The sequence below is a fragment of the Callorhinchus milii genome, unplaced genomic scaffold (genome assembly GCF_018977255.1).
Source record: "Callorhinchus milii isolate IMCB2004 unplaced genomic scaffold, IMCB_Cmil_1.0 Scaffold1, whole genome shotgun sequence".
Taxonomy (NCBI): Eukaryota; Metazoa; Chordata; class Chondrichthyes; order Chimaeriformes; family Callorhinchidae; genus Callorhinchus; species Callorhinchus milii.
The window spans coordinates 119,464,056-119,488,072 of record NW_024704742.1 but is presented as its reverse complement, the minus strand read 5'-3'; the positions used below and the strand labels follow the sequence as shown (position 1 = coordinate 119,488,072).

Here is a 24,017-nt window from a genome sequence, read left to right as displayed (position 1 = left end):
CTGCCAGTTTGGCAACAAAACACACAGTCACTACACTTTGCAGTATATTTTGTGAAGAGCTTTGGGACATCCTCCCGAGGTGAAAGGCGCTAAACCAAGTGCATCAGTAAAGTGTTAATTTTCCACTGGTCAGTGAGTCATTGACTCGAGGACATTGATTTAAAATGATTACTAAAGGGATAGATTGGGAGGAATGACTTTACACAGAGGATGTGCAATGCTCTGCTGAGTGAGGTGGTCAGAGCAAGATCCATATTAACTTTCAAGAGGAAATCAGATATATATGTAAAAGTGAGTAATTCGTAGGGATATGGGGGAGAAGGCAAGTAAATGAGACTGAATAGATTGCTCTCTCAAAGAACCAGCACAGATGCAATAGGCCAAATGACCTCTTACTGTGTTGTAAGGTTGTATGATTCTCTGATATTGATCTGCTTTATCGTGTTTATTTTTATTCTACATGTGCGTTTTGGATATCTGTGCCTAGTTATTGTGTGCCAGTCTGGATTAGTTGGTAGCACTTGCCTCTGAGTCAGAAGATTGTGGGTTCAAGCCCCACAATGGGACTTGGAACTCATATCATCTAAGATGACACTCCAGTGCAGTGCTGGAGGTGAACTGCATTGTCGGAAGTCTTATACTTTCAGATGAGATGTTAACCCGAGGTCTGTCTACCTGTTCAGGTGAATGTTAAAGATCCCATGGCACCTTTGCAAAAGAAAATGAAGTTTCTTCTGGTGTCCTGACCAACAATCCCCCAAATAAAATTAGTCATTCACTTCATGGCTGATGGTGGGACATTGCTGTTCGCAAGTTGCCTGCCGCTTTCGACCACAAAACACAGTTACTACACCTGCAGTACATTCTATGAAGGGCTTTGGGAACTTCTCCTGATGAGAAAGGCGCTGTACTAAATGCAAGGATTATTATTTATTGATCATTTATGAAACCTTCATTTTGTGTGTAAAATCAAGTGGCACTTGCATGTAATGTTAATTTTCGCTTCCTTTTACAATGTATGTAGCTCGATCTGAAAGATACCATCACATGGAAACTGAGGAAGAGGATGAGGCAAATGAGGAGGATTTTAACCTGGAAATCAGACAGTTCTCTTCCTGCTCCCATCGATTTAACAAAGTGAGTGACATCAAAGAACATATTTTTATCTTATTTTATTTGGAGCTATTACAGTTGATAGATTTTGCTCTTTTAATGTATTTGAATGCATTGCAGACACATATTGAAGTATGGATTCTAATTAATTTTCTAATTTAAGATACCATTCAATGTACAGTAATTTGCTAAAATTCCCTCCTTAGTAGTTTTTAGTTGCATGCACAATTCGTGCTTGAGTAAATTATACTTCAGTCGATTTATATCTTGATGAGTCAAAGAAATGTGCTAGAGTTCCTGCTGCCTCAGCAGGTAATTGGATTCTGTGTTGTGGAATTGAGCCCTGCTTGTCAGGAGGAGCTCAAGATTCGATCCCTGATCCGCACTGGTTTAGTTAACCAGAACTGGAGCAGCCGTAGTGCTAAGAGTCATCTTAATTGTACACCCAGGGAGGCTGTGGAGGAAGATTTCATCAGCAAATTCAAGAGGCAGTTAGATAACTATTTGGCAAAGAATGTAAATGAGGGGTATGGGAGATGGTAATGTACAAATATTAACAGCATTTCTTTGGGATTAACCAGATGGACTGCAATGGTCTTTTCCCGTCTTGTACGCTCCTATGTTTCCATCCAATATCAGTGCTTAGTCCATACTATCCTTCATTAGTTCTGTAAAGAAGTTACGGGTGAACATTTTGTGAGGCTTTGTGTTTGCATCAAATCACTAAAACCACCTTGGATATCGGCCTACCTCATTCAGTTCAGTTTGACTGTATCTCAGTTTCCAATGCCTTTTTATTCATTTCAAAACCTGCATTGAATATCACAGATCAGTGACAGTGGCTGATTCGCGGAGCACCTGCCTGCACTGACCTCCATTGTCCCAATTGTCTCACAACTTTGAGTTGCTGCATGCTTCAGGGCTTGATGAGAACGGCATATTCTCTGGAAAGCCATTCAGGCTCCAAGCTATTAAGATTTTATTTTCAAATTCAGAGAGACCTGTGGATACTGGTTCAGCACAGAAACACTTTCCCAGTCCCAGATCAGACATAGAATTGAGGATTAGTACAGACCATGCCAGGAGTACCTTGTAAAGAGGGCACCTGATGGCACATAGTGATTGTTCACTTTGAAGAACTGGGACACCCAAGTCTGTTGTTCAGAGAGAACCAGATCACATTCCTCTTGTCAGTTTTATTGATACAGATTTTCAATTTAAACACTGAACATTTCTATAATAAAGGGGTTGTTTGCTCCTGACCTTTGGAGCTCCCTCTCCCTCTACTCCTGAATCTTGCCTACCCCTCTCTATTTATCTTTAAATCCTACCTAAAAATCTAGCTCCTTGACCATACCAACCGCGATCTCCCCTTGCCCCTTGCTCAGTGTCTAACCCCTTTATTTCTAAAGTGCTCCGAGACTATGTGAAGGGTGGTATATAAATGGAAATCGTTGCTGTGTTGGAAATTGAAAGGTTTACTTGAAATTGCGTTTGTCTCTGCAAAATGGTCTGCTGAGAATTAGTTTTGATTCCCTAGAGGATCTCTGCTGTGCAATCATTCTGTATGAATATGTTTTCTAACCATTAAAATAGCTGAAAACATTGCCCACTACATGGCTTCTCTTGTTACATCTTAAGGTTTACAAAAGCATGGACCGAATATCGCATGTTGATGAGAAAAAGTATACTGAGAGGATACAAGGGGATGAGAAGGATACTGCTGGAGACAGAGTAAAAAATGTCAATACACTGCATGTTGAATCACTCACCTGGACTCCTGAATACTCTGAAATGTAAGTATCAGTAAATGTAAGTGAATGTAAATACGCACTCCAAGATACTGCCTGATTGAAGGGCACTATATAATTGCAAGTTGTTGTTATTGCAGTATTATTAATCTGCACATTCAGTTCTTGTAGCTGTTCATTTGGTTTGACATTTTAATGAACTGAGCATTTACAGTGAACTGTGTAATCCCTCAGGAGAGGTTGTCTCAAGATCCAGGCAATTTCTAACCACTTACACAATTCAGGATGTAGGAAACGGGGGGAGAAATGTGGGTATTGATGGGGAGGTTCACATTGTTCAGACTTAGAGCTGGATTATATTCGCACAATATGTTTGAAGGTGATCCTGACATCTTTGGCAGGTGAGAATGTTTTTTCCATGCTATTAAACTTAGTTGAAAGCACAAAGGCTGACCATCAGAACACGATTTTTTAAAAAAATGCTTAAAAGGATCATGATTTACAATAGGCATTTTTTTGCTCTGCAATTACAGCGCAGTTAGAAGGTGTGCTGCCACCCAGTGGTACGATGTGGTATCATGACCACGTCCCCAAAGTTGCTTCTGTCCCACTGTAAACTGGTGATGATGATGAGTAAAGGCCTTTCCAGGCAGGAGAGCGGGAAACTGCATCAGGGGGGACATCAGTCGTAGGGAGCAGAGATCCCGCAGATCTCTCATACCTGTGGCTGGAGCAGTGCTGGACTTGGATGAAGAGAGCTGCTGTCTGGCCCAGCAAAAGAACACAAGGAGAATTTGATCCCCAAATTAATCTTCCCTTTTTTAAAAAAATTACCCCAATTTGTTTTATTCCATTTTTATTTTATGTGCAGAAGAAGGAATTGTTTTCCTTTAAACAGTTCGTGTTGGTCACTTTAAAGCAGGAGTCAGTGAGGCTGACGTTTTAACATCAATAAAGGTAATCATTAACTTGAGAACACTTTACCATTAACTGTACGTTAGCTCAGGGCCCTCCAGGTTATCAACCTCAGAGACCTTTCCAGAGCAGTGCCCATGATCATGTACACTGAAATAACTGCTCAAACAGAGAATGTTTTCAGGTGTGAATCAATTGGTGGGGGAGGGGCAGGAACACTGGGATTAATGGTAATCTATTTGAAACGACAATAGTTTGTAAAAGAACGCTTCATAATATTGTATTGCTTTGAGTTGTAGCAAAAATGGCAGCAAATAAATGTTATATTGGCACCATTTGCGTTTCGCCCACAAAATATACAGCCAATTCATTTTGCAGTATATTCTGTGAAGCGCTTTGAGACATGATAAGGCACCATATCAAATGCAAGAATTATTATTATTATATTTTGAGTGACAGGAGACATAACTAAAGCTCTTTTTCATTCAACTACAAAGTACACTGTTACTGCACTCTCCAGTAAATTCAGCGAGACATTTTTACATGTTTCAACAACGTGATAAGGTGGTAAAATAATAATAATAAATCCTTGCATTTAATATAGCACCTTTCACGTTGAGGGGACATTTCTAAACTCTACATGATTTACCATTAAGTGTAGTGACTGTGTATTTTGTAGGCAAACGAGGCACACTGTAATGTCCCGAAAAACAGCCTTGAAGTGAATTACCAAATTTATCTGGGATACTGTTGGGGAGAAACTCCCTTCTTGTTTTGAATACTGCCATGGGATCTTTAATGCCAATCTGAACAGGCAGACCTCGATTTAATGTCTGACCTAAGGTACAGCAGTATATCAAATGCAAGGATTATCATTATTTGTTATGTTTATTTGCTAGAGAATCACTATTTTCAGCGTTTTTTTGCGCCACAGAGCACCATTTTTATTCCTTTATTTTCATGCAAACCCGCATCTGCTACCTGCTTTACAGGTAAATTGTGAGTAAAAACATTTTCAGGGGCCATTTAATTTCGCATAAAAATAGCAAAATTAAATGGGCCATGAAAAATGCTGATCGTACAGTAATGAGCCAGGTAGTGCTATTGGTACAGCTCTGGGCCATATCCACCAACGATAATTTTCATTATTGAAGAGAGTTGATAAGTTGGCACTGAGAAGATTAAAGGCAGACCTGATGCCAATTTGCCCAATTATGTCAATAAGAACAACAACTTGCATTTATATAGCGGCCTTCACATAGGGTAACGTCTCGGAGCACTTTACAGAGATGGGGTTGAACACCAAGCAAGGGAGGGGAGGGTGGCCTTAGGCGTGTTCAAAGAGGCAAGGTTTGAGGTGCGACTAAAAACAGAAAGAGATGGGCCGAGACAGAGAGAGGAGTTCCACTGGTTAAGAGGTGTAGAAACTGAAGGATTGGCCACCGCTTGTGCTCAGAGAGGGCAGGCGACGTGTAGTAAGTTCGATGAGCAGAGGTGTTGGGTAGGAGAAGATCGAAGGATTCTGATTGAGAATATAGATTAGTTCCATTGGTGAGCGTGTTGGTAAGGAGTGGCACAAATTTAAGGTAAGCAAAACAAGAATTAAAAGGGACTTCAGAAAACAAAAGTTATATTGTGAGAAATTCCCATCTCTTTTTTTGAATAGCATTTTATAGTTCACCTGAACAGCCGAATGGGACCTCATCTGAAAGACAATACCCCTGTAACCAGCAGCCCACCCCCAACACTGCACTGGAGTGTTATTTGAATTAAAGCCCATTAATTATTTTGAAAGGGAATTAAATAAATGCTCAAAAAAGAGAAATATTAAAGATTAAGGGGCAGAACGTAGGAGAGTGGCATAAGATTAATTTGCTCATTTGTGGAAAAAAGATTAGTACAGACTTAATGGGCCGAATGGCCTCTTTCTATAATGTAATATACTGATTGCTGATGATCTGGTTGGTGTGGTATTGTCTGTTTCTACACTGTTGCCACTTCTGCAGTATTTATCCAGTAAAGATCTATGATACGTCTCCTTGACGTGATAAGGGTCTGTATCAAATACAAGGATTATTACTATTGTATCTTTGAAGTCTTGTATTAGCGCTGATTGGGACAGACAGAAACAAATTGTGGGGCTAATTTACTGTGCTGAACAACATCATCATCACAGCAAGATGCTGCTGCTCTCACTGTTTAATAACACTGAGCCCTTAGCGTGTCTGCCCAGTGATAGCCCAGTTTAATTGCAGGCAAAGTGTCCAGCTGGCGCATACTGTAAATCATTGGTAATTGTAGCAGTGCTATCTCTGGCATGGATCACACTCTGCTGATTTTGCATGTGTGCACTTGAGTACGTGTGCATTTGCATCCATGTTCCTAGTGCTTGATAAGCTTTTAAAAAGTTAGGTTTGTTTTCATCGTTACAATACAACCAGATATTGCCAAATCAGTTGAGGTCCCCAGAAGATAAAGCCAAACTACATAGGTCAGACCACACCTAGAGTACTACATACAGTTCTAGTCACCCCAACATAAGGGGGCTATCCAGACCCTAGAGGATGTGTATGAAAGAGAGAGAGAGAGCAATGAGAATAATTCCCAGTGTTAGAGGATTGAACTGTAAACAGTGAATAGATATCTAAGTTAGGGTTCTTCAGTCTTGAAAGTAGATGTCCCATTGGTGACCTTGTAGAGCTATATAACATTTTAAATTGGATTGAAAAAGTAAACAATACTTTCAGATGCACCAAAACAATAGAACAAGAGGACACAGCCTTAGAGTTGTGAAGGGCAATTTTAGAACAGGCATCAGAAATTATTCATAATAATAAAAATAATGCTTGCATTTGATATAGCACCTTATCACATCTTCAAGACGTCTCAAAAAAGCGCTTCACAGACCATATTGTAAAGTGAATTGACTTTTTTTGTGGGCAAAATGCGGCAGCCAATTGTGCACAGCAGTGTCCCACAAATAGTCATGGATTGAGTGACCAATTTTTTATTATTTTTTAATTTATTTTTCTTCAAAGGGATAACCCCATTGAGCACATTTATTTCCCATAATTTGTGAAGCTGCATATAATTGTGGTATAAAGTAATGAAGTTCAGTCCAGCCTGTGTAAGTCAGAGCACGAAAAATAGCCTTAATGTGAGGTTTATCACAACAATTAATTTAGTTGCAAAGTTTGCTATAATGTTCTGAAATGTATCTCACGTCTTTATTGCTGTCTTCAGGCAGCACCTGTCTCTGTCCCACTCCTCAAGTCCTGAGAGTAACAACTGTTATCGGCGCTCTGGACTGCTGCCGAGCTTCGCTATTTCTGCTGAAGAGGATGACTCTCTGTCACAGGGAGATTCTCACAGAGGGCACGACAAGGTCATGTTTTCTATCGGGACATCTCAGGATGAGACTGACGTTACCACTCCCAGCACAATCAGCGGCTCCACCCTTTCAGGTACCAGATTGCTTTCCGCTGATTGCTGTCCACGTCCATAAAATATAAACAATAATACAATGTGTAAAGGACTCAAGATGCTGAATGGCATGCTCCATCTCCCGGTTCCTACTATCAACCTCAATTGGAACTGGATAAACAATTTAACACAATATACTGTCCATCTCCAGTATTTCAATAGTCGTTGATCATTAAAATTGACGAAACCTAGTCAATTAAAAATTTAGAAGTTGTACCATGTTTTAGAACCATTTTCACTGGAAATGTTTTTATTGAACTTGGCTTAAACGTTCAGATTTACTTTAAATTTATAAGGAGCGGGTCTGAAATGAGCCTTGAAAGCAAAATATAACTCAGTTGGTTACATTTCTTATTCTTATACTATACATTCCCAGCTGATTTGCTGCGAAAAATAGAGTGAAAATCGGAAAGATGTAGTTGTGAGAGGATTGTGCTGGAGCCCACCTGCCTTGCCCACCCTATGGACATTCACTCACCAGTAAAAATATAACTGCAAGCAATGTGACTCCATTTGCTGTCTCCTAAAATCCAGCTGCATTGAGCTCCCCAGAACGTTTAAGTGCGATTTGTAATTGTTAAAGAACCAATTGAATCCTAAAGTCTTTTTTATTTTAACACAGCTTATTCATTCTCGAATTCTCTCTCCCCCTCCCCAACCCAACCCCCCTCTGCTGACCATTCTTCCCCTAATTCTTTTCTTTTCAAAAACAGATTTTTTTTGAAAAAATGAGTTATTAGGTTGGTGGATCTATTTATTATCTTAAGCTTCTATTGAAGCAGAGTTGGAACATGTTTAGATTAAACATATATAAGCGCATGGGGAACAGCAGGGATGAGAGTGGATAACTCGAGTGGCAAGGTACCATGGATAAAACATGGCAGATTGAATGGCTTCCTTCCTATGCTGAAATGACTGTTTTCCTCACTTCCTCAGTATTGCCTGAGGCTCTGCGAGGCTTGTTAATTTTTGTAAGATATGAATTCATTGATCTAGAAAATTGGGTGGGGGGGAGGGGGAGAGAGAGGGAAATGTGTCCATCTTGATTCAGCGAAGCTTTCAGAAGCAGAGGATTTCAAGGAAAGAGGCCGCATAAATTAAACAATAGCCACACTTGATTTGACACAGTTTCTTGGCTTGGAACGTCTCACAGAGCTTCACTCATTGAGTCTGTTTTAAAGTGGAGCGACTGTGTGTAGATAAGTGAACAGATGTGCATTCTTCAGATGTTGTCTTGTCGAATTTACACTGCAAATGTTATACAAGTGGATTCTGAGAATGTTCTATTAATATTATCTGGGAAGAGGGAATATTAAGGAGTGAATTTATAGAAATGTGCCATTTAATTAACTGATTCTCAAACTCATTTGGGGATATTATAATTCGAGATCTTGTCAGAATGGAGAGGCATCCTGCCTTTATTGTCTAATTCAGTGTCAATCATTTGCAGTTTTTATTTTCCCATTTCTAAACCACGCATAATAATGATTGGAGGCGCATTGATTAAAATGTGTTTCTTGTTGTACAGTTGGTAGTTTTTCAGAGCATCTGGATCAGATTAATACCAGGAGTGACTGTGTGGAAAGTGCAGATAATTCTTCAAAGGCTGCAAGTGACAACATTTCCCAGTTGGCCCGTCAGCGATTAGAAAGCACAGAGAAAGAGCGAACAACAGGCAAAGTGATCAAATCAGCCTCCGCCACCGCACTCTCCCTCATGATCCCAGCAGGTATGGTAATTAGTAACGCAGTCCCAGCATGTACAATACAGGCTAGTGGCTTTCTGTAATACTCGCATATAAATGCAGTCGTTTTTTTGTTTTACGTGAGTTTACACACAGATGGACAAGCACATTAAATAAAATTCCAACTTAATGTCCAGTCAAGTAAACATTTCATAGAAACCGAGATGCACTTTATTAAGTAGTGTTTTTGCAGACAGACAGCTCTGAGATAATTTACTCCCAAAGAAACTCGTGCTTTCCAGCAGGGATCGACATTGGACTTGCATGCAATCCTTCTCACAGCCAATTAATTTGCCAATGCTCACCCCATGGCCTCACCAAGCACTCTGTGCCTGGGCCCAGAGGGTGGCCACTGTCTTGTGGAAATGATCTTCAGTATGAGGCACCAGAGGGGAAAGAGTGAGATTTGCTGAGGATAATCTTGAGAACGTTCTGTACCATCAATCTGCACTCAAACCTCAGGATTGAGAAAACATTGGGATGAAGATCTAGTGCAGAGAAAAACAGAAACCAGAATCTGCAATTTCATATTTTTCCAACCAAAATAAAATAGTTGCCTACTTTACATAATAGAAGCCCCCCCCCACCACCCGATCTTCAATTTCCACTACTAGGTAAGAGCTGGTGTCCAAATTTGTTGCTGTGAAATTGATTCACTCTCCTATTTATTAAGTTAGCATTTTGCCATTAATTAAGTTAATTTATTAAGTTAGTGTATGCGTGTGCTGTTTTCACTATCTAGACACTTTCATTTCAGATGTTTTTGGGGCATCTCCACTGGCCAGTCCAATCTCCCCACATTCCCTCTCTTCCGATCCTTCATCGAGGGATTCATCCCCCAGTCGGGACTCCTCCACAAGCTCTGGAAGCCCAAAACCTCCAATAATTATCTACAGCTCAGGAAAGAAGTACGGTTTTACACTACGAGCAATTCGGGTCTATGTGGGTGACAGTGACATTTACACAGTTCACCATATTGTTTGGGTAAGTGAGCGACAGGACGTTCTTTAGAATTTTGCACTTTGGTTGTAATAAAACGTTGTGCCTATGGACACCTCCCATCTCTACTTGGCTCGGCGTCGAACCTCGTCACTGTTAAACACTGCAAGACGCTATCCCTTGTGAGGCGCACTGTATCAATACACGTTGTCGTTGTGAGTTATTGATCTTTGTGTTTCTTGTGGGCTAGAATGTTGAAGAAGGGAGTGCGGCTCATGTGGCAGGATTGAAGGCCGGAGACCTCATTACCCATGTAAATGGCGAGCCAGTCCACGGCCTTGTTCACACTGAGGTGGTGGAGCTTCTTGTCAAGGTAATACTTACAGAAATTCTAGATGCACATGTTCCACGCTGAAGAGCATTCCCTGCGGTTACTGGGTTCACAACAAGGGCAATGTATTTGTGAGTTAACTGCATGTTAGGTCACTTTTTTTTAATAAACAAAGAGCTAATTGACAGGACATGTGCTGCTTTGTGGAATGGTTTAAGGTAGTGTCTGAAACTTAATTAATTTCACGCTGTTTGATAATTTAAACTGTTGTTCCATCTGTTACGAAACTGACTGAATCCAAAATAGTGCGTACCCTGTCTGGGTTCATGTGATGTGACTGACATGCACAATGTGGAGGACGTGCATTGGAAAGCAAACGTCAAAGAAGTTTTCTTTCTAAAAACCTTCTCGATTTCAACGGGCAGTTCAAAAAAGATTAATATTTTACTGTCGGTTTTAGAATTCATTAAAAAGAATATAATCTGGAAGTATTTAAACCTTAAAAATACACCCTATCCCATTCCTTTATTACTCAAAGTTTAAGAGAGCTATCTCCCATCCATCTTTATGCTTTGTACTCTTGACAGCTTAATAGCCCTATTAAAGTACAGTAATGCACACCACCCACACTAGGTGCCAAGTACCTTCATAAATTCTTCACCTGCCATCGCAAACTTGTCTGCTACCATTTCAGTACAATCTCAAATTAGGCTGCAGCGCTAGGTTATTGGCCCATTTATGTCACAGGCTCTGAAATACTGTACGATGCCGGGTGCTAGAATCCTACCCCGTTTACTGTGTGTGGTGGAATTCAAACCATTGGCAGCAACATCAAAACGATCTATATTTGATGATTCCACAGGGACGTGCTGAACATCAGACATATCCAATCACTCCATTTCTCAAATAGCTTCAGTGTTTCACACCGACACAAACCGATGAACCTGGAGCTCTTATCAAATGTTCAGCATGTAACTGGTAGAACTGTTCAGTAATTGTATCTCTGATTCAGCTCTGTTGACAGTGCACCCTATCCGTATGGATGCATATATATATATATATCATAGGCACACTGTGAACCCGCAGTATAACACTCTGGTGTCCAGTGTAGGAAACCTGCAGGTGTCCCAGCAAACACTCACAAACACTGGAAATTCTTACCGAGTGGTTATCACTCTTGTACACAGCGTGGTTTGGTGATGTCAACAGCGATATCATTGGTGATCTGTTGACCTGGAAGTGCTCATCGATGCCCGATCTACAACATGACCTGTTATAATGCAGGGTCCAGTTTTAAGGACCCGAATGCTTCCGTGTTAAATCCCATCTTGTGCGCAATTGGCTGCCACGTTTTGCCCACAAAATATACAGTCAATTTACTTTACAGTATATTCTGTGAAGCACTTTGAGATGTCTAGAAGGCGTGAAAAGCACTATATCAAATGTATATTATATTATTATTATCTTAAGACTTTTCCCCCTTCTCCCTTGCTCGGCATCCAACGGCATCATTGTGCAGGGCTCGAGACCCAATTGTGTGTGAAGAGTACTATATAAAAGCTAGTTGTTGTTGCCCGACTGTATAAAGTCGTGTGTGTGTATACACAATGGGGATTCAATGGTATAAATTGCAAATTTACTTGTAAATAGTGAATCCTGCAGGTATTTATGTATAGTCATATGGCACAAAAACAGGCATTCGCCCAATTAGTCTTGTCTCACATCACAGAACTAAACCTGTGACCAGCATCCAAGCAGAGTCCCAGTGGCTCAGTGTAAGGCACCAGGTATCTGCAGCATTTACTTTCTGTGAAGTCCCCAAATTAGGCCCTCCCCATTATGTATATGTGAATACCGTTTAACCATTTTAACACCACGGTTTGAACATTTATAGCACAAAATATTAGCTTTGATTGTGGCATAGAATTGTGTCCCCTAACGCCTTTGCCTGACATTTGGTGTTTTCATCTTGCTTTGCTCAACAGAGTGGGAATAAAGTTGCTATCATAACCACTCCGTTTGAGAATACATCTATTAGAACTGGGCCTGCACGGAGACACAGCTACAAGAGCAGAATGATGAGGCGAAGTAAGAAAACCAAAAAAAAAGAAGGTCAAGAAAGGTATTTGTTGTTTCGGCTTCCAGCTTTTCTTTATTTAATGGGTTATCCTGGCTTGGTTGGTAGTACTCTCACCTCTGAGTCAGAAGGTTATGGGTTCAGGCCTCACATCAGGACTTCAGACTCATATAGTCTAATCTGGCACTCCATTGAAGGGGTTTTACTTCATTGCCAGAGGTGACATCCTTTAGATGAGTCGTTAAACTGAGATCCCGTCTGCCTCTTCACGTGGACATTAAATATCCTATCCCTTCTCAAAGAGGAGGGAGTTTCTTCCAGTGTCCTGGCCAATAATCCCCCAAATAAATTTGCATCCTCAGTTCATCTCCATTTATGTTGTGTACAAATTGGTTGCCATGTTCACCAGTACACAGTCTGAAAATACACAGTCACTTTGCAGTATATCCTATGGGGCACTTTGAACTCTTCTAATGTGAAAGGCACTCTATGCAAATGGACAGTTTATTTTGAATATTATTAAACCACTTGTTTTAAAGCAGATGAGATTAAGTCGATTTCTATTCCTTCCGAGCAGGAGGCGATCAATCTTCAAAAAGTTTGCTAAGCAGCCTTCCATCCTCCACACCAGCCGCAGTTTCTCGTCATTGAACCGTTCCCTTTCCTCCAGCGACAGCCTGCCTGGCTCTCCCACACACAGCTTATCTCCTAGGTCACCGACGCAAAGCTTCCGCTCAGCCCCCGATTTTCAATCTGGTGAGTGTTCAGTTTGCTCCTAACAGATACTACAAGACTTTTGAAGATCGATTAATCGCGTAAGTGGAGCCCTGATAAAACACATGTTCATGTTTGGGATCCACAAAATCTTACTGGCCCAGAAGCTGGCTGTTTTTAGCTTCCCGTGCTAAAGAAATGAACGACTTCTGGTTCATCAGGTCACTTTCGATATCACTTCCTGCTTTGCACCTGTGCAGTTAGCAGGAAGTGAGATTGACGGTGAACCAATGAACCAATGATTTTTCCTTTCGCGGAGGAAACCAGACACTTTACAGAAAGTGAGATCGCAGGCTCTGTATACACAAGCAGTGAAAAAGGTCTAAAGTGCCTCACTTCTACCTTGCATTAATCAGCTATGGCTCTCCTTGAAACCCAAAGGTAATAATTTTCTAAATATTTCTGCATCTCCACCATTTTAGCTCATCCTGTACTGTGAAGTACTTGTTCATCTCGGTGTCTCCCAACACAGATGCAAAACTGATGCCTATCCAGTTAATTGTTTAAAAGAACTGAATCTACATCATAACGACTGTTTTTATTGGCCATCAGTGCCATATTTTATGCAGTGTCAGAGAAACAAGTCTCTTCAAGCCTCTCGTCTTGCTTGAGTGTTATTACATTTTAAGCCCATGCTCTCTGGTTCTGCTCTCATGGTCAGGACAGATGGCTGTTTAACAAGATAAAGAAGCAAGTCCAGACGGCATGTGAATGAGAGCTGGCTGGTGCCTTCCTCTCCAGACTGTGGATTTTTAATCATGCGATTTGACTGTGCATCCAAATTTGACACTTGAGGCAAATAAAATGGATTCAATAAAAAAAACAGGAAGCAGTTGGGTATTCGAGAGGAGTAATAGTCTAGAGAAAATATTTTTCAATAACACAAAATAACTGTAATGGTTTATTTAGGCAAAACCGGCAGTTAATTTGTGCCAGGGATGTCCTACACAGAACAAGACAAGTCACCCATTTATTTGAATTTAGATCAAGAGGGAATATAATTACCTCTACCATTTTTCATATTTAAATCCCTCCACAGTCTTGCCCCCCACCCACACCGGCACACACCTCTACAAACTACTTCAACCACACAGACTCTGCCACTCCCTTTGCTCAGTGAACAACGGCCTGCCTTCTTGTCCTCCGGTCTACTGTCCAACCATCGGCAGGTGGACTTTCAGCCATTCTACCCTTGTCTCTGAAACTCCATCAGAGTCCCTCCGACTCGCTCCCTTCTTTCAAGCCATGTGTCAAAATGTGCTTCTTTGAATGGACTTTCAATCATTTTTCCCTCCACCCCTACCCCCCTGGCTCCCACTCCCTGCTCAGATGCTTAGTCGGTATTGTGAAGTGCATTGAAGTGTGAAAGATGCGCTGTATGTGCGCTGTATTTTGTGTATATGAATACTGAAAGGTATATACTGTACTGATTTGTAGAAAGTCCTGTTCAAACCTCTGCACGTTAGATAGAGAAGGAAATAACCTAACTATATAATCTGAAATTTCCTATCGAGAGATTATTCAGTGAGACACACAACCTCTATCACTAGGCCCTATTGGTGACCTCGCCAATGAGCAGAAACCATGTGCCTCTTGGAGTCATCATCCATTACCAGGGATAAGGGATGTTAGGTATGTTAACTGATTCAGAAAAAGCCAGCAATGACTAGATATTTCAGTGTCATCAACAACACTGCTTGCCACAATTGGTGTAGACACTTGGGTGTAATATGTAGTTTAAATTCGGAAATTGCTAAAGTATTGAGCTGATTGAGCTTCAGGTATTGGTTACTGTTGATCATACAAGGCAAGCATCGCAGAGACCGACAGAAAGGGAGGCGCAGACGGGAGGTAAAGGCATCAACAATATCAGGCCTCAGGATCCTAAATCATGGTTTACTTACCTGGTTTATTGGTTAATCCGACCCTGCTGACCACAAGCTACTCTGCTAAGGCTTGTCTCTTCCTCTAACTGGGTATTTGAGTCTTGTGTACTGAGGTTATAAAAGATTTCCCAAACAGTGAGTCTCTAAATTCTGCATTTAAAATCGATTTTGGAAATGTATTCATTTAAGGAGGTATCAAATAATGTAAAGAATCTTGCCATTACCAGTATGTGCAAATTGGCTTTACTAAACAAAAACAGTAAAAAGCCTGTGAAATGCTTTCAGACATTTCGATGACATGATAATGCAAGTTGTATAATTATAATTATAAAAATCTGCACCCCTGCACCCCTATATCAATATAAAATGCAATACTATATCAATACTATTTCCAAACAGCTACTTAAATGTTTTTTTNGAAACAATGATGAGCCTTGTTAATTGGTATTTTTTTCTACATTTAAGTAACGTAAAAACATGTGAACTGAGTTTGCCATGTTTAAATCCAAGAAAATACACAGTGAGGATGAAATTCTCTCCCACAAGCTACTGTTAGAAAGTGGGGTTCATTAGTTATTTTAAAGTGGAGTTGGGTAAAAGAGTCAAAAGAATATTGGGGTGGGAGGGGGTTTAAAGATGTAACCAAAAGAATGGGATTGAGTTAGGCTGTTCATGTGAAAAGAAAAACTAGCGCAGAGCATATGGGCTGAATATCCTGTTGCTGTGCTGTAACATTGCGTGACAACGACAATCACTTTTTTTAATGTTTGAACAGGCACAAATTCCTCACAAAGCAGTTCTCCCAGCTCAAGTGCTCCGAATTCCCCTGCTGGCTCTGGGCATGTTAGACCAAGCACTCTCCATGGATTGGGCCCAAAGCTTGGCGGACCGAGGTACAGATCTGGGAGGCGGAAATCAGCTGGCAGTATCCCCCTGTCCCCTCTGGCACGAACCCCCTCTCCTACACCCCAGCCAACATCTCCCCAGAGGTCTCCGTCCCCCTTGCTGGGGTACTCCATTGGGAGCTCAAAAATGGCCCAGACTTTTCCTGCAAAAATGCACTCGCCACCAACCATTTTGAGACACATGGTTCGTCCTAAAAGCGCAGAGCCTCCGCGATCGCCTCTATTAAAGAGAGTGCAGTCAGCCGAGAAACTTTCCCCATCTTACGGTTCGGATAAGAAACAGCTGTGTGCTCGCAAACATAGCCTGGATACAGCTCCAACAGAAGGAAGGAAGGAGGCTTTGCAGAGAGATCTGTGTTTGCACAGCTTGGAAGAAAATGCATACGAGCCACCCTCTGTGACCAGGGTGAGGCTGGTGGAACAGGGTTGTCTCAAACGCCCCGCGTCGCGGAAACTAGGGAGACAGGAGTCACTCGATGAACTCGACAAGGAGAAGCTCAAGATAAAAGTCGTCATGAAGAAAGGCAACTGGAACGAAAGACGGGAATCCTTTCAAAAACAGGATGCTGTGCAGGAACCAAACTCTGGGCATGAATGTGTAGCTCACTTGACTGTAGAGGAGGGTCCGTGCGCTTCGGAAACGACTGATGATGCAAAGTTTACTGAAACGCTAAGTTCAAATGTGCCGTGTATGACAAGCAGCTTGTTGCCGTTAAATTCTTCAAAAACAGTAGATACAAGTTCTATTGCTCGTCCTGACGTGGCCTCAGTGTTAGAAAGTGATCCACAGACTGGAGACTCTGGGTGCACTCCAGGTATGCTTGAATCTGAGAGATTTGGACAACCTTCCAAAACGCATAATATTCCCTCTGTAGAGTCAGCCAAATCTTGTGGACAGGGAGACGGTGTGGAATGGACTGGAAAACATACCAAGGAGTCCAATATTCACAAAAGGTTGGAAGCCAAGACGTCAAATGTGGAATTTTTGGGAAGTAAAAAATTCTATAGAGAAACTGAGTTTGGTAAGGATTTGTCACAATTGCTTAAGAGTGAAGTGACTCCTCCTGCCTTTAACAACAATCAACCAAAGGCCCTAAGGTCTTTGAACAAACAAAAAGAATCTGAATCCATCAAGAAAAGTGTTGCATCGTCAAACAGCAGTCTCCCATGTGGTGGACGAAGTAATCTGAGCGTATCGCTAGCGGAATGTCCCAAACTAGTGAGTGGGATGACTGAAGACGCCTTAGAGAAAGCACAATTAAGTTTTATGACCGAGAACATCACGAGACAAATGACTGAATGTAAGATGGATGGCAGGTCAGTTCCATGCTTAAAGCCGCTGGAAGGTACTCTTGATATCGCTTTCTTGTCAGGTCCAAGCACTTCAAAGGCAAGACATGAACACAGCAAATCTATAAAGGGCACGACTTGCCAGAAAGCTATCCTCAGTGATAGAGCACGGCCTCCCTCTCTTTCAAAGAGCATCACAATTGATGGTCTCTGTGCCAAGGTGGATGTTACGAGGAATGTTTCTCTCACCACACCACCTGAGGCAGCTCTAGCAAGCAGGAAGCTTGAGGTAAAGGAGGGCAGTCCGACACGTTCAATAAAGCTCAGAAGTGGCAAGAACGAAAGCAATCGTGTGTCCGCTGGCTCGAGTATTAAAGGTGGCAGTCCAGAAAGGTGTGCATCTTCTCAGAGAAAAGACACTGTGGACTTGAAGGACGATGAGCATGGCAGCCCTAAACAATCAGGCGCTGTGAGAAAAGAAAAGCTTGGCAAAGATGCTTCAAATTTCTCCACTGAGCAGCACCATTCTGCTTGTGGTACGATTCCTGGAATGGACACAGTCAACAAGAAGCAACGGTCCAAGGAATTATTGCAGGAATTATTGCAGGACAGTCGACCTAAGAAGACATAGCGGAGAAACCTGGAGCTTAACACGGGTGGGGGGAGGGGGTGCGGGGAGTGAGCTAAACTGAAGGCATCAATAAACTGACAATAGTATGTTCACTATTTTATAAGCATGATATTCTGTTTCTCATTAAATGAAGCAAGCTTTGGATTTGTACTTTCAAGGGTGAATGTGATTTGCCCTTCCTGCACCCACCCCTCCTCCCTACTGCCTTGTTTATAGTGACTGATGGAATTGTCATAGTATTTGTACGAGATTTCTTGAATGTCTGAAGTATTCCAATGAAAAAGATCTTCTTTGTAGATACAATGCAACAAATGACTTCGAGATTTTGAAAGAGAGGGTATAATTTGTCCATAAAGGAATGTAAAACACTGCTTGTTCTCTGTGGTGACATGAATAATTGTATGGTTAAGAAGTGGTGATGTTTTATCTGTAACAAATTTTTCACAAGGACCAATAGTGGCATTTAATAATCGTTGCTGTTTAAATAAGGTGTTGTGTAGTAGTTGAAAAGCTTGCTGTTTTTAGCAGGTAATGCTAAAATGTACATTCCTTTTGAATGCATCAAGTAGCTGTGTGCAATTCACCTAATATCATTTTGATTGTAAGCAAAATAAAAATGTAAATATTGTCAACAAGGAGACGTTTCTGGGGTTTAAAAAAAATGCATTTCTGGAGTGTTTTTTGTTTGGTTAAAAGAACGGGGAACTGGCAGAACCACTCTACTGAACGGAAATTACCTTTTTAAAAAAAAAATTGCAAAACCTTTATTTATAATTTTGGTTACGGTTAACAAAAATAGTAGGGATCAGCAACCAATTCATTTCTTGGGCAGTTTTTTTTNCGGGGTCTGGATAAGTTGGATTGCACAAGTAGACAGAGCACATCATTGTGCTGAGGCAATGTGGATAGTGCATTACCAGGTACGTAAGACACTCTGTGAGGGAGGTACCGCCTCTTCTGCAACCTTTTAAATCTGTGCTCTTAGCTAGTTTTAAAGCATTGAACACTCGTTTACAAATGCATCAGAGGTGTAAATAAATATATGTGGCAATGTTATGTTTACCAAATCTATGTGCAGGGTTTTTTAAACCTCACAGGCTTGTATTTGTAAGTATTTATGTTTTGGTCATAACGTACCAACAATCTATTGAATGTATGCAGAATGTGGGACTGTGTGGGATCCAGTTTTGTTTTGTTGGTTGTCTTTGTGTTGTTGGGTCAAGTTAAGTGTGTTGTACCTGTTGGCTAGGATTACTTGCTATCGTTGAACCGATGCTTAAAACGACAATATGAACTAAGCTGTCAGAACTGTGCAATAAAAAGTGTTTGCAGCTGCTATGTCTTGTTTTTTTCCACCACAGGATTTTGTGAATGTCATTTAATTGTTGTATAGTAATAAAAAAATTTATACTTATGCATTTGCATATCACAAAAAATAAATGGTTTTCAGCATGAAAAGATGCTTGTGTTGTAAATTACTTGAGTTTGAAAGGTCTTACGGGTGTAAACCTACAAGTTGACATAACAGCAAAAACATCAATATCTAGGGCCCCACTTTTCAAACCCAAATTACGATCATAAATATACTTGCACGTGATATATCGAGACATTTGCCTCTGAGTTTAGTAGGTTTACTCTTGTTGCTTTAGCATTTGATAAGACTGCCCTCAATTATGGCAAAAATGTATTGTACTTTTGTCAGTCCGCACAGATTTTGTGACTTTCTAACACTTTTCGAAGATAGGTCTGATGATCCAGTGAAGAGTTAGAGCAAGCTGTAAGTCCTTCTTTTGTGCATAGTAACCTTATTCTGTGTAATAATCCATAACTGTCTGGGGGTAATACCCCACCAAAAAAAAAGTGTGGTCATTCAATCCATGACTGATTGTGAGTCACTGCAATGTGCAATTGACTACTCCATTTCACCCACAAATACACAGATAATCCACTTTACAATATATTCTGAGAAGCGTGTTGAGACGTCTCAATGACTTGGTAAGGTGCTATATCAAATGCAAGGATTGTTATTATTGTATAACCTTCGTCCTTTGCAATCTTGCAACCTTTTTAAAACCCATTGCAAACGGGCATGATGGATAGCAGTAATATCTCAAATTTCTTGTCTGCAGTTGAGAAACCAAGACTAAATCTGAAATACTTTCCCACTAGCATCACAATAAGTATCATGCACTGTTTCAGTGCACGTGTAACATTTAGGCTCGACTAATGCCAACTCCCTGCTTGTCGGCCTTCCCCACTCTTCCCTCCACAAGCTGCAGATCATCCAGAACTCTGCAGCTTGTGTTCTCTCCCACACCAGGCTCCATGACCCTATCACTCCCACCCTTGCCCGGCTCCACTGCTCCCCATTCCCAAGAGGACAGCGTTCAAAATCCTCGTCCTCACCTTCAAAGCCCTTTACCACCTTCTGCTTCCTACCCCTGTGACCTGTTAACCCCATATCAACCTGTTTACTCCCTCCGCTCAGCAGGCTCTGGCCTGCTCCACATCCCACACCCCGTCCGCTCCACCACCGGCGGTCGGGCCTTCAGCCTCTCTGCCCCACCCTTTGGAACTCCATCCCACAGTTTTGTTTTGCTCCCTCCCTTGCCTCCTTCAAAGCACATCTCAAGACCCTTCTTTTTGACCGCGCCTTCGGCCAACCTGCTAACCTACCCTCCCTGCCCTCCACCCACCCTGATCCCAACACCCTGCTCAGGTCCAAATCCCTGACAGTCCAGCACCATGGGACATCCTCCTGACTTGAAAGGTGCTATACAAATGTAGTTTGTTGTTGTAAGCACCTGTGTATTATGTCATGTACAGAGGGAACTACAGTGTCCTTAATTGTATAATTAACCAATGAAAATTATTGTTAATTACAGCAGCTATAATTCCCTCCATAAACGTGGTTTGAACAAGGTGCATAATAGACCCCTGGGAAGAAATTCCACCTGGTTCTATATTTGTGTAGCATTTTAGAGCATTCAGATTTTGGCATTTCCTTAAATTCAATCTTAATTTTGAGGTTGGTTTTCAGTAAATTTGTCTTAAGAACTGGAGAATGTTGAGTTCAAAGTTGAGACTGAATTCAACAAATCTGCTAAATTTTCATGCTCTCATGCTTTTTGGTCAGCTTTTTGAGTGTCTGGCACATGTGAAAACCCATCAGCATGCTTAAGAGTATCCAAACTAAGCTGAGATTTCCACACATCCCACCTACACGTGGAAATCCCAGAGATAGATTGTTGGAATGGAATGTGCACTCTCTCCCTGGAGGGACACATCCTGGTTACCTAATTTCAGAATTGCCAACCTGGACCTAATTAGGTCCAGGTTGGCAAGAGCCAAGACTTGGGGATACCAAGGATGCTTTGGGGTACTGCTGGAATCTAATCAGCTAAAACTACATAGCTTGCCATTGATATCGCTGCTTGGCAAGCTTTCCCATTGCCGTCCAGTTAGGGCTTTGGCTTGCAGGGTTAACAGGAGCTGAATGGGATGACTCCAAATGCTTATGGTTCGCCTCTGAGTCAGTAAGTTGTAGGCACAAGTCGCATGTCAGGACTTTGAACTCAGAGTCTAGGCTGATACTCCAGGGTAATGCTGGAGGAATGCTGCAGTGTCGAAGGTGCAGCCCTTCAAATCAGAAGTTAAACCGAAGTTTCGACTGCCTGTTCAGGTAGATGTTAAAGTTCGCACAGCACTATTCAAAAAAAAGTTTCTCCGTTTAAAGGAAAATTACTTTATAATAATCTTTGTTTTTCATATAGTCAAATGTTGAAACGTCTCAAGTGCTTCACAGGTAATTGCAGTCTAGTGTAGCGACTATTTGTAGACAGATGCGCTCCCAATTTGCTCAGAGCAAGGTTGCAGAAACAGCCATGAAGTGAATGACTAGTTTAGCGGGAGTGTTGTTTTTCTGGATAATGAGAGACACCCCCTTCTCCTTGAGGTGATTCATAGTCTCTGCAATTGCATGCTGTGATAGGAGAGTTCCCGGTGCATTTAGCCTGAAGGATACAATATGATAATAGAATTTACATTAATATAGCACCTTTCACATCTGGAGAATGTCTCAAACCGTTTGCTGGGTGGGACCTATGGTGGTGGTGGGTGTCGAGGTGGGTAGGCAGCGGGAAAGATGACTGAGAGCACGGTCAAAGAAAGCACTGCTCATGAAAGGAAATAGGCTTTCTGTATTATGCATCATAAACACTAGATGTTGCTGTGGTTCCAGAATGTTGCTGCATAAAAGAGTCTCCTTGGAAAATTCAATCCCATTCATGGAGCACTTGTGTTTTCTTTTATTGGATTCCATATGTAGTACCTTACAGTTATCTGCTGTTAAACTTTATTTGTCAGCTATCAGCCTATGGGTATATCCTATCGAGCTCTCATTGTAGGACCTTTGCTGCCTCCTCTCATTTCACAGTTCCCCCCAACTTGCTGTCAACAGCAAATGTAATTGTCTTACACTGGATCTACAAATCCAGGTCACTAATATAAATGAGGTATAGGAGGAGTCCAGTACAGACCCGTGAAGCACCCCACTTAGTATACCTTGACCTCGCTCTCCTAACAAGCAGCCTTTGCTTCTCCTCTTCAGCCAATTCTGAATCCATGTCCATATCTTGCCCTTGTTTGTTTTGAAGGATAATAATGTAATTCTGTAGTTCAGTGGTTAGAGCTCTCACTTCGCAAGCGATTGACCTGGGTTCGATTCTGGGCAGGGCGAAATGTTGGGTAAGTTTCCTTACTCCGACCTCCTCACTCCCCAATCCACCACCTGGCGCCTCCACTCAATTGGCACTGACCTCCTGCTTGTCCCTCACATCCTCCACCCCACCATCGGAGGTAGCCATTTCAGCCACTATGCGCCGAAACTCTAATATTGCGTGGAGGGCGCTATATAAGTGCAAGTTGTTGTTTTTACTCCACACCCGTTTACCTAGCAGTAAGTAGGAACCTGGTTGTTAGTCAATTGGCGGATCGCTTTTCCATGGGTAATAATTCGTTAAAAAAAAATTGGTCAGTTCAATCCACAACTGTTTGTGGGACACTGCTGTGCTCGAATAGCTGCCCCGTTTCGCCCACAAAATATACAGTCAATTCACTTTACAGTATATTGTGTGAAACGTTTTGAGACATCTCAAAGACGTGTTAAGGCGCTATATCAAATGCAAGGATTATTATTATTATAATTATTATTGACAGCCATAGTTTGTGGAAGAGCCTTTCATGTGGTACTCAAAAGCCTTTTGGAGGTCTAGATATACTACATCATTTGGCTTCCCACAGTCATCACCTCCTTAAAAAAGTCTTTAAGATTGGTCAGTTAAGACCTACCCTTTCTGAACCCATGTTGGCTTACAATATTAGATTATTTTTATATGTAGGTATTCTTCCATTTCCTTTCTGTTGAATGTCTCAATTTTTTCTATTGTCAGGTTAATTGCCAGATTAAGTTTGTTGCCCTTCTTGAATATGGGAACAACATTTGCTTGCTGCCAATCCGTTGGAACCTCCCCAGTCCTGACTAACTCCCTCATGATGTCTGTCAGTACTGCACAAATCTCCTGCCTTGTGTCCCTGAGTACCCCGGGGAACAGTTCATTCGGCCCAGGGGATTTGTTAGTTTTAAGATCTTTGAGCCTATCCAGAATCTCAGCCTCCTTTATATTAAGTCCGGGAGCTCAAGCAATGTATCCTATATAAAAATAATCACTAATTGACAGCCAACACAGGTTCAGAAAGGACAGATCTTGTTAGGGGGCACGTTCTTAGTGTCCTTCCTAATAAAAAATAACCTCCCCAGGAGCTAGTCATTCAATATATTTGCTATATCTGTTCATAAATGGGTATGATCTAGTGGCTATTACTGAGACATGGTTACAGGGAGATCAAGGGTGGGAGCTAAACATTCCGAGGTATTTGACGTAGAGGAAAGATAGGCAATGTAGAAATGAGGTGGATGAGGGGCGGGCATAAGCCCTGCTAATAAAGGATGAGATAAAAACAATAGAGAGGAAGGATTTTAAATCAGAAAATCGGGATGTAGAGTCAGTATTGGTGGAGATAAGAAACAACACGGGGCAGAAAACACTAGTGGGAGTAGTTTATAGACCCCCAAACAGCAGTTACAGCATTGGGCAGGGTATTACTCAGGAAATTAGAG

The 24,017-nt window shown here is 41.5% G+C and overlaps 1 protein-coding gene across 1 annotated transcript in view; it reads left to right on the top strand.

Moving 5' to 3' along the window:
• The window catches only part of LOC103177783 (microtubule-associated serine/threonine-protein kinase 4), a 110,490-nt gene extending 91,202 nt beyond the window's left edge, over window positions 1-19,288 (top strand). The window contains exons 19-27 of the mRNA XM_007892107.2: window positions 1,025-1,137; window positions 2,755-2,909; window positions 7,023-7,243; window positions 8,791-8,991; window positions 9,764-9,990; window positions 10,196-10,318; window positions 12,262-12,398; window positions 12,931-13,109; window positions 15,789-19,288. Of these exons, the coding sequence (XP_007890298.1) occupies window positions 1,025-1,137; window positions 2,755-2,909; window positions 7,023-7,243; window positions 8,791-8,991; window positions 9,764-9,990; window positions 10,196-10,318; window positions 12,262-12,398; window positions 12,931-13,109; window positions 15,789-17,839 (3,407 nt within the window). The 3' untranslated portion in view covers window positions 17,840-19,288. The remainder of the gene's footprint in view (window positions 1-1,024; window positions 1,138-2,754; window positions 2,910-7,022; window positions 7,244-8,790; window positions 8,992-9,763; window positions 9,991-10,195; window positions 10,319-12,261; window positions 12,399-12,930; window positions 13,110-15,788) is intronic.
• Window positions 19,289-24,017: the final 4,729 nt, after the last annotated feature.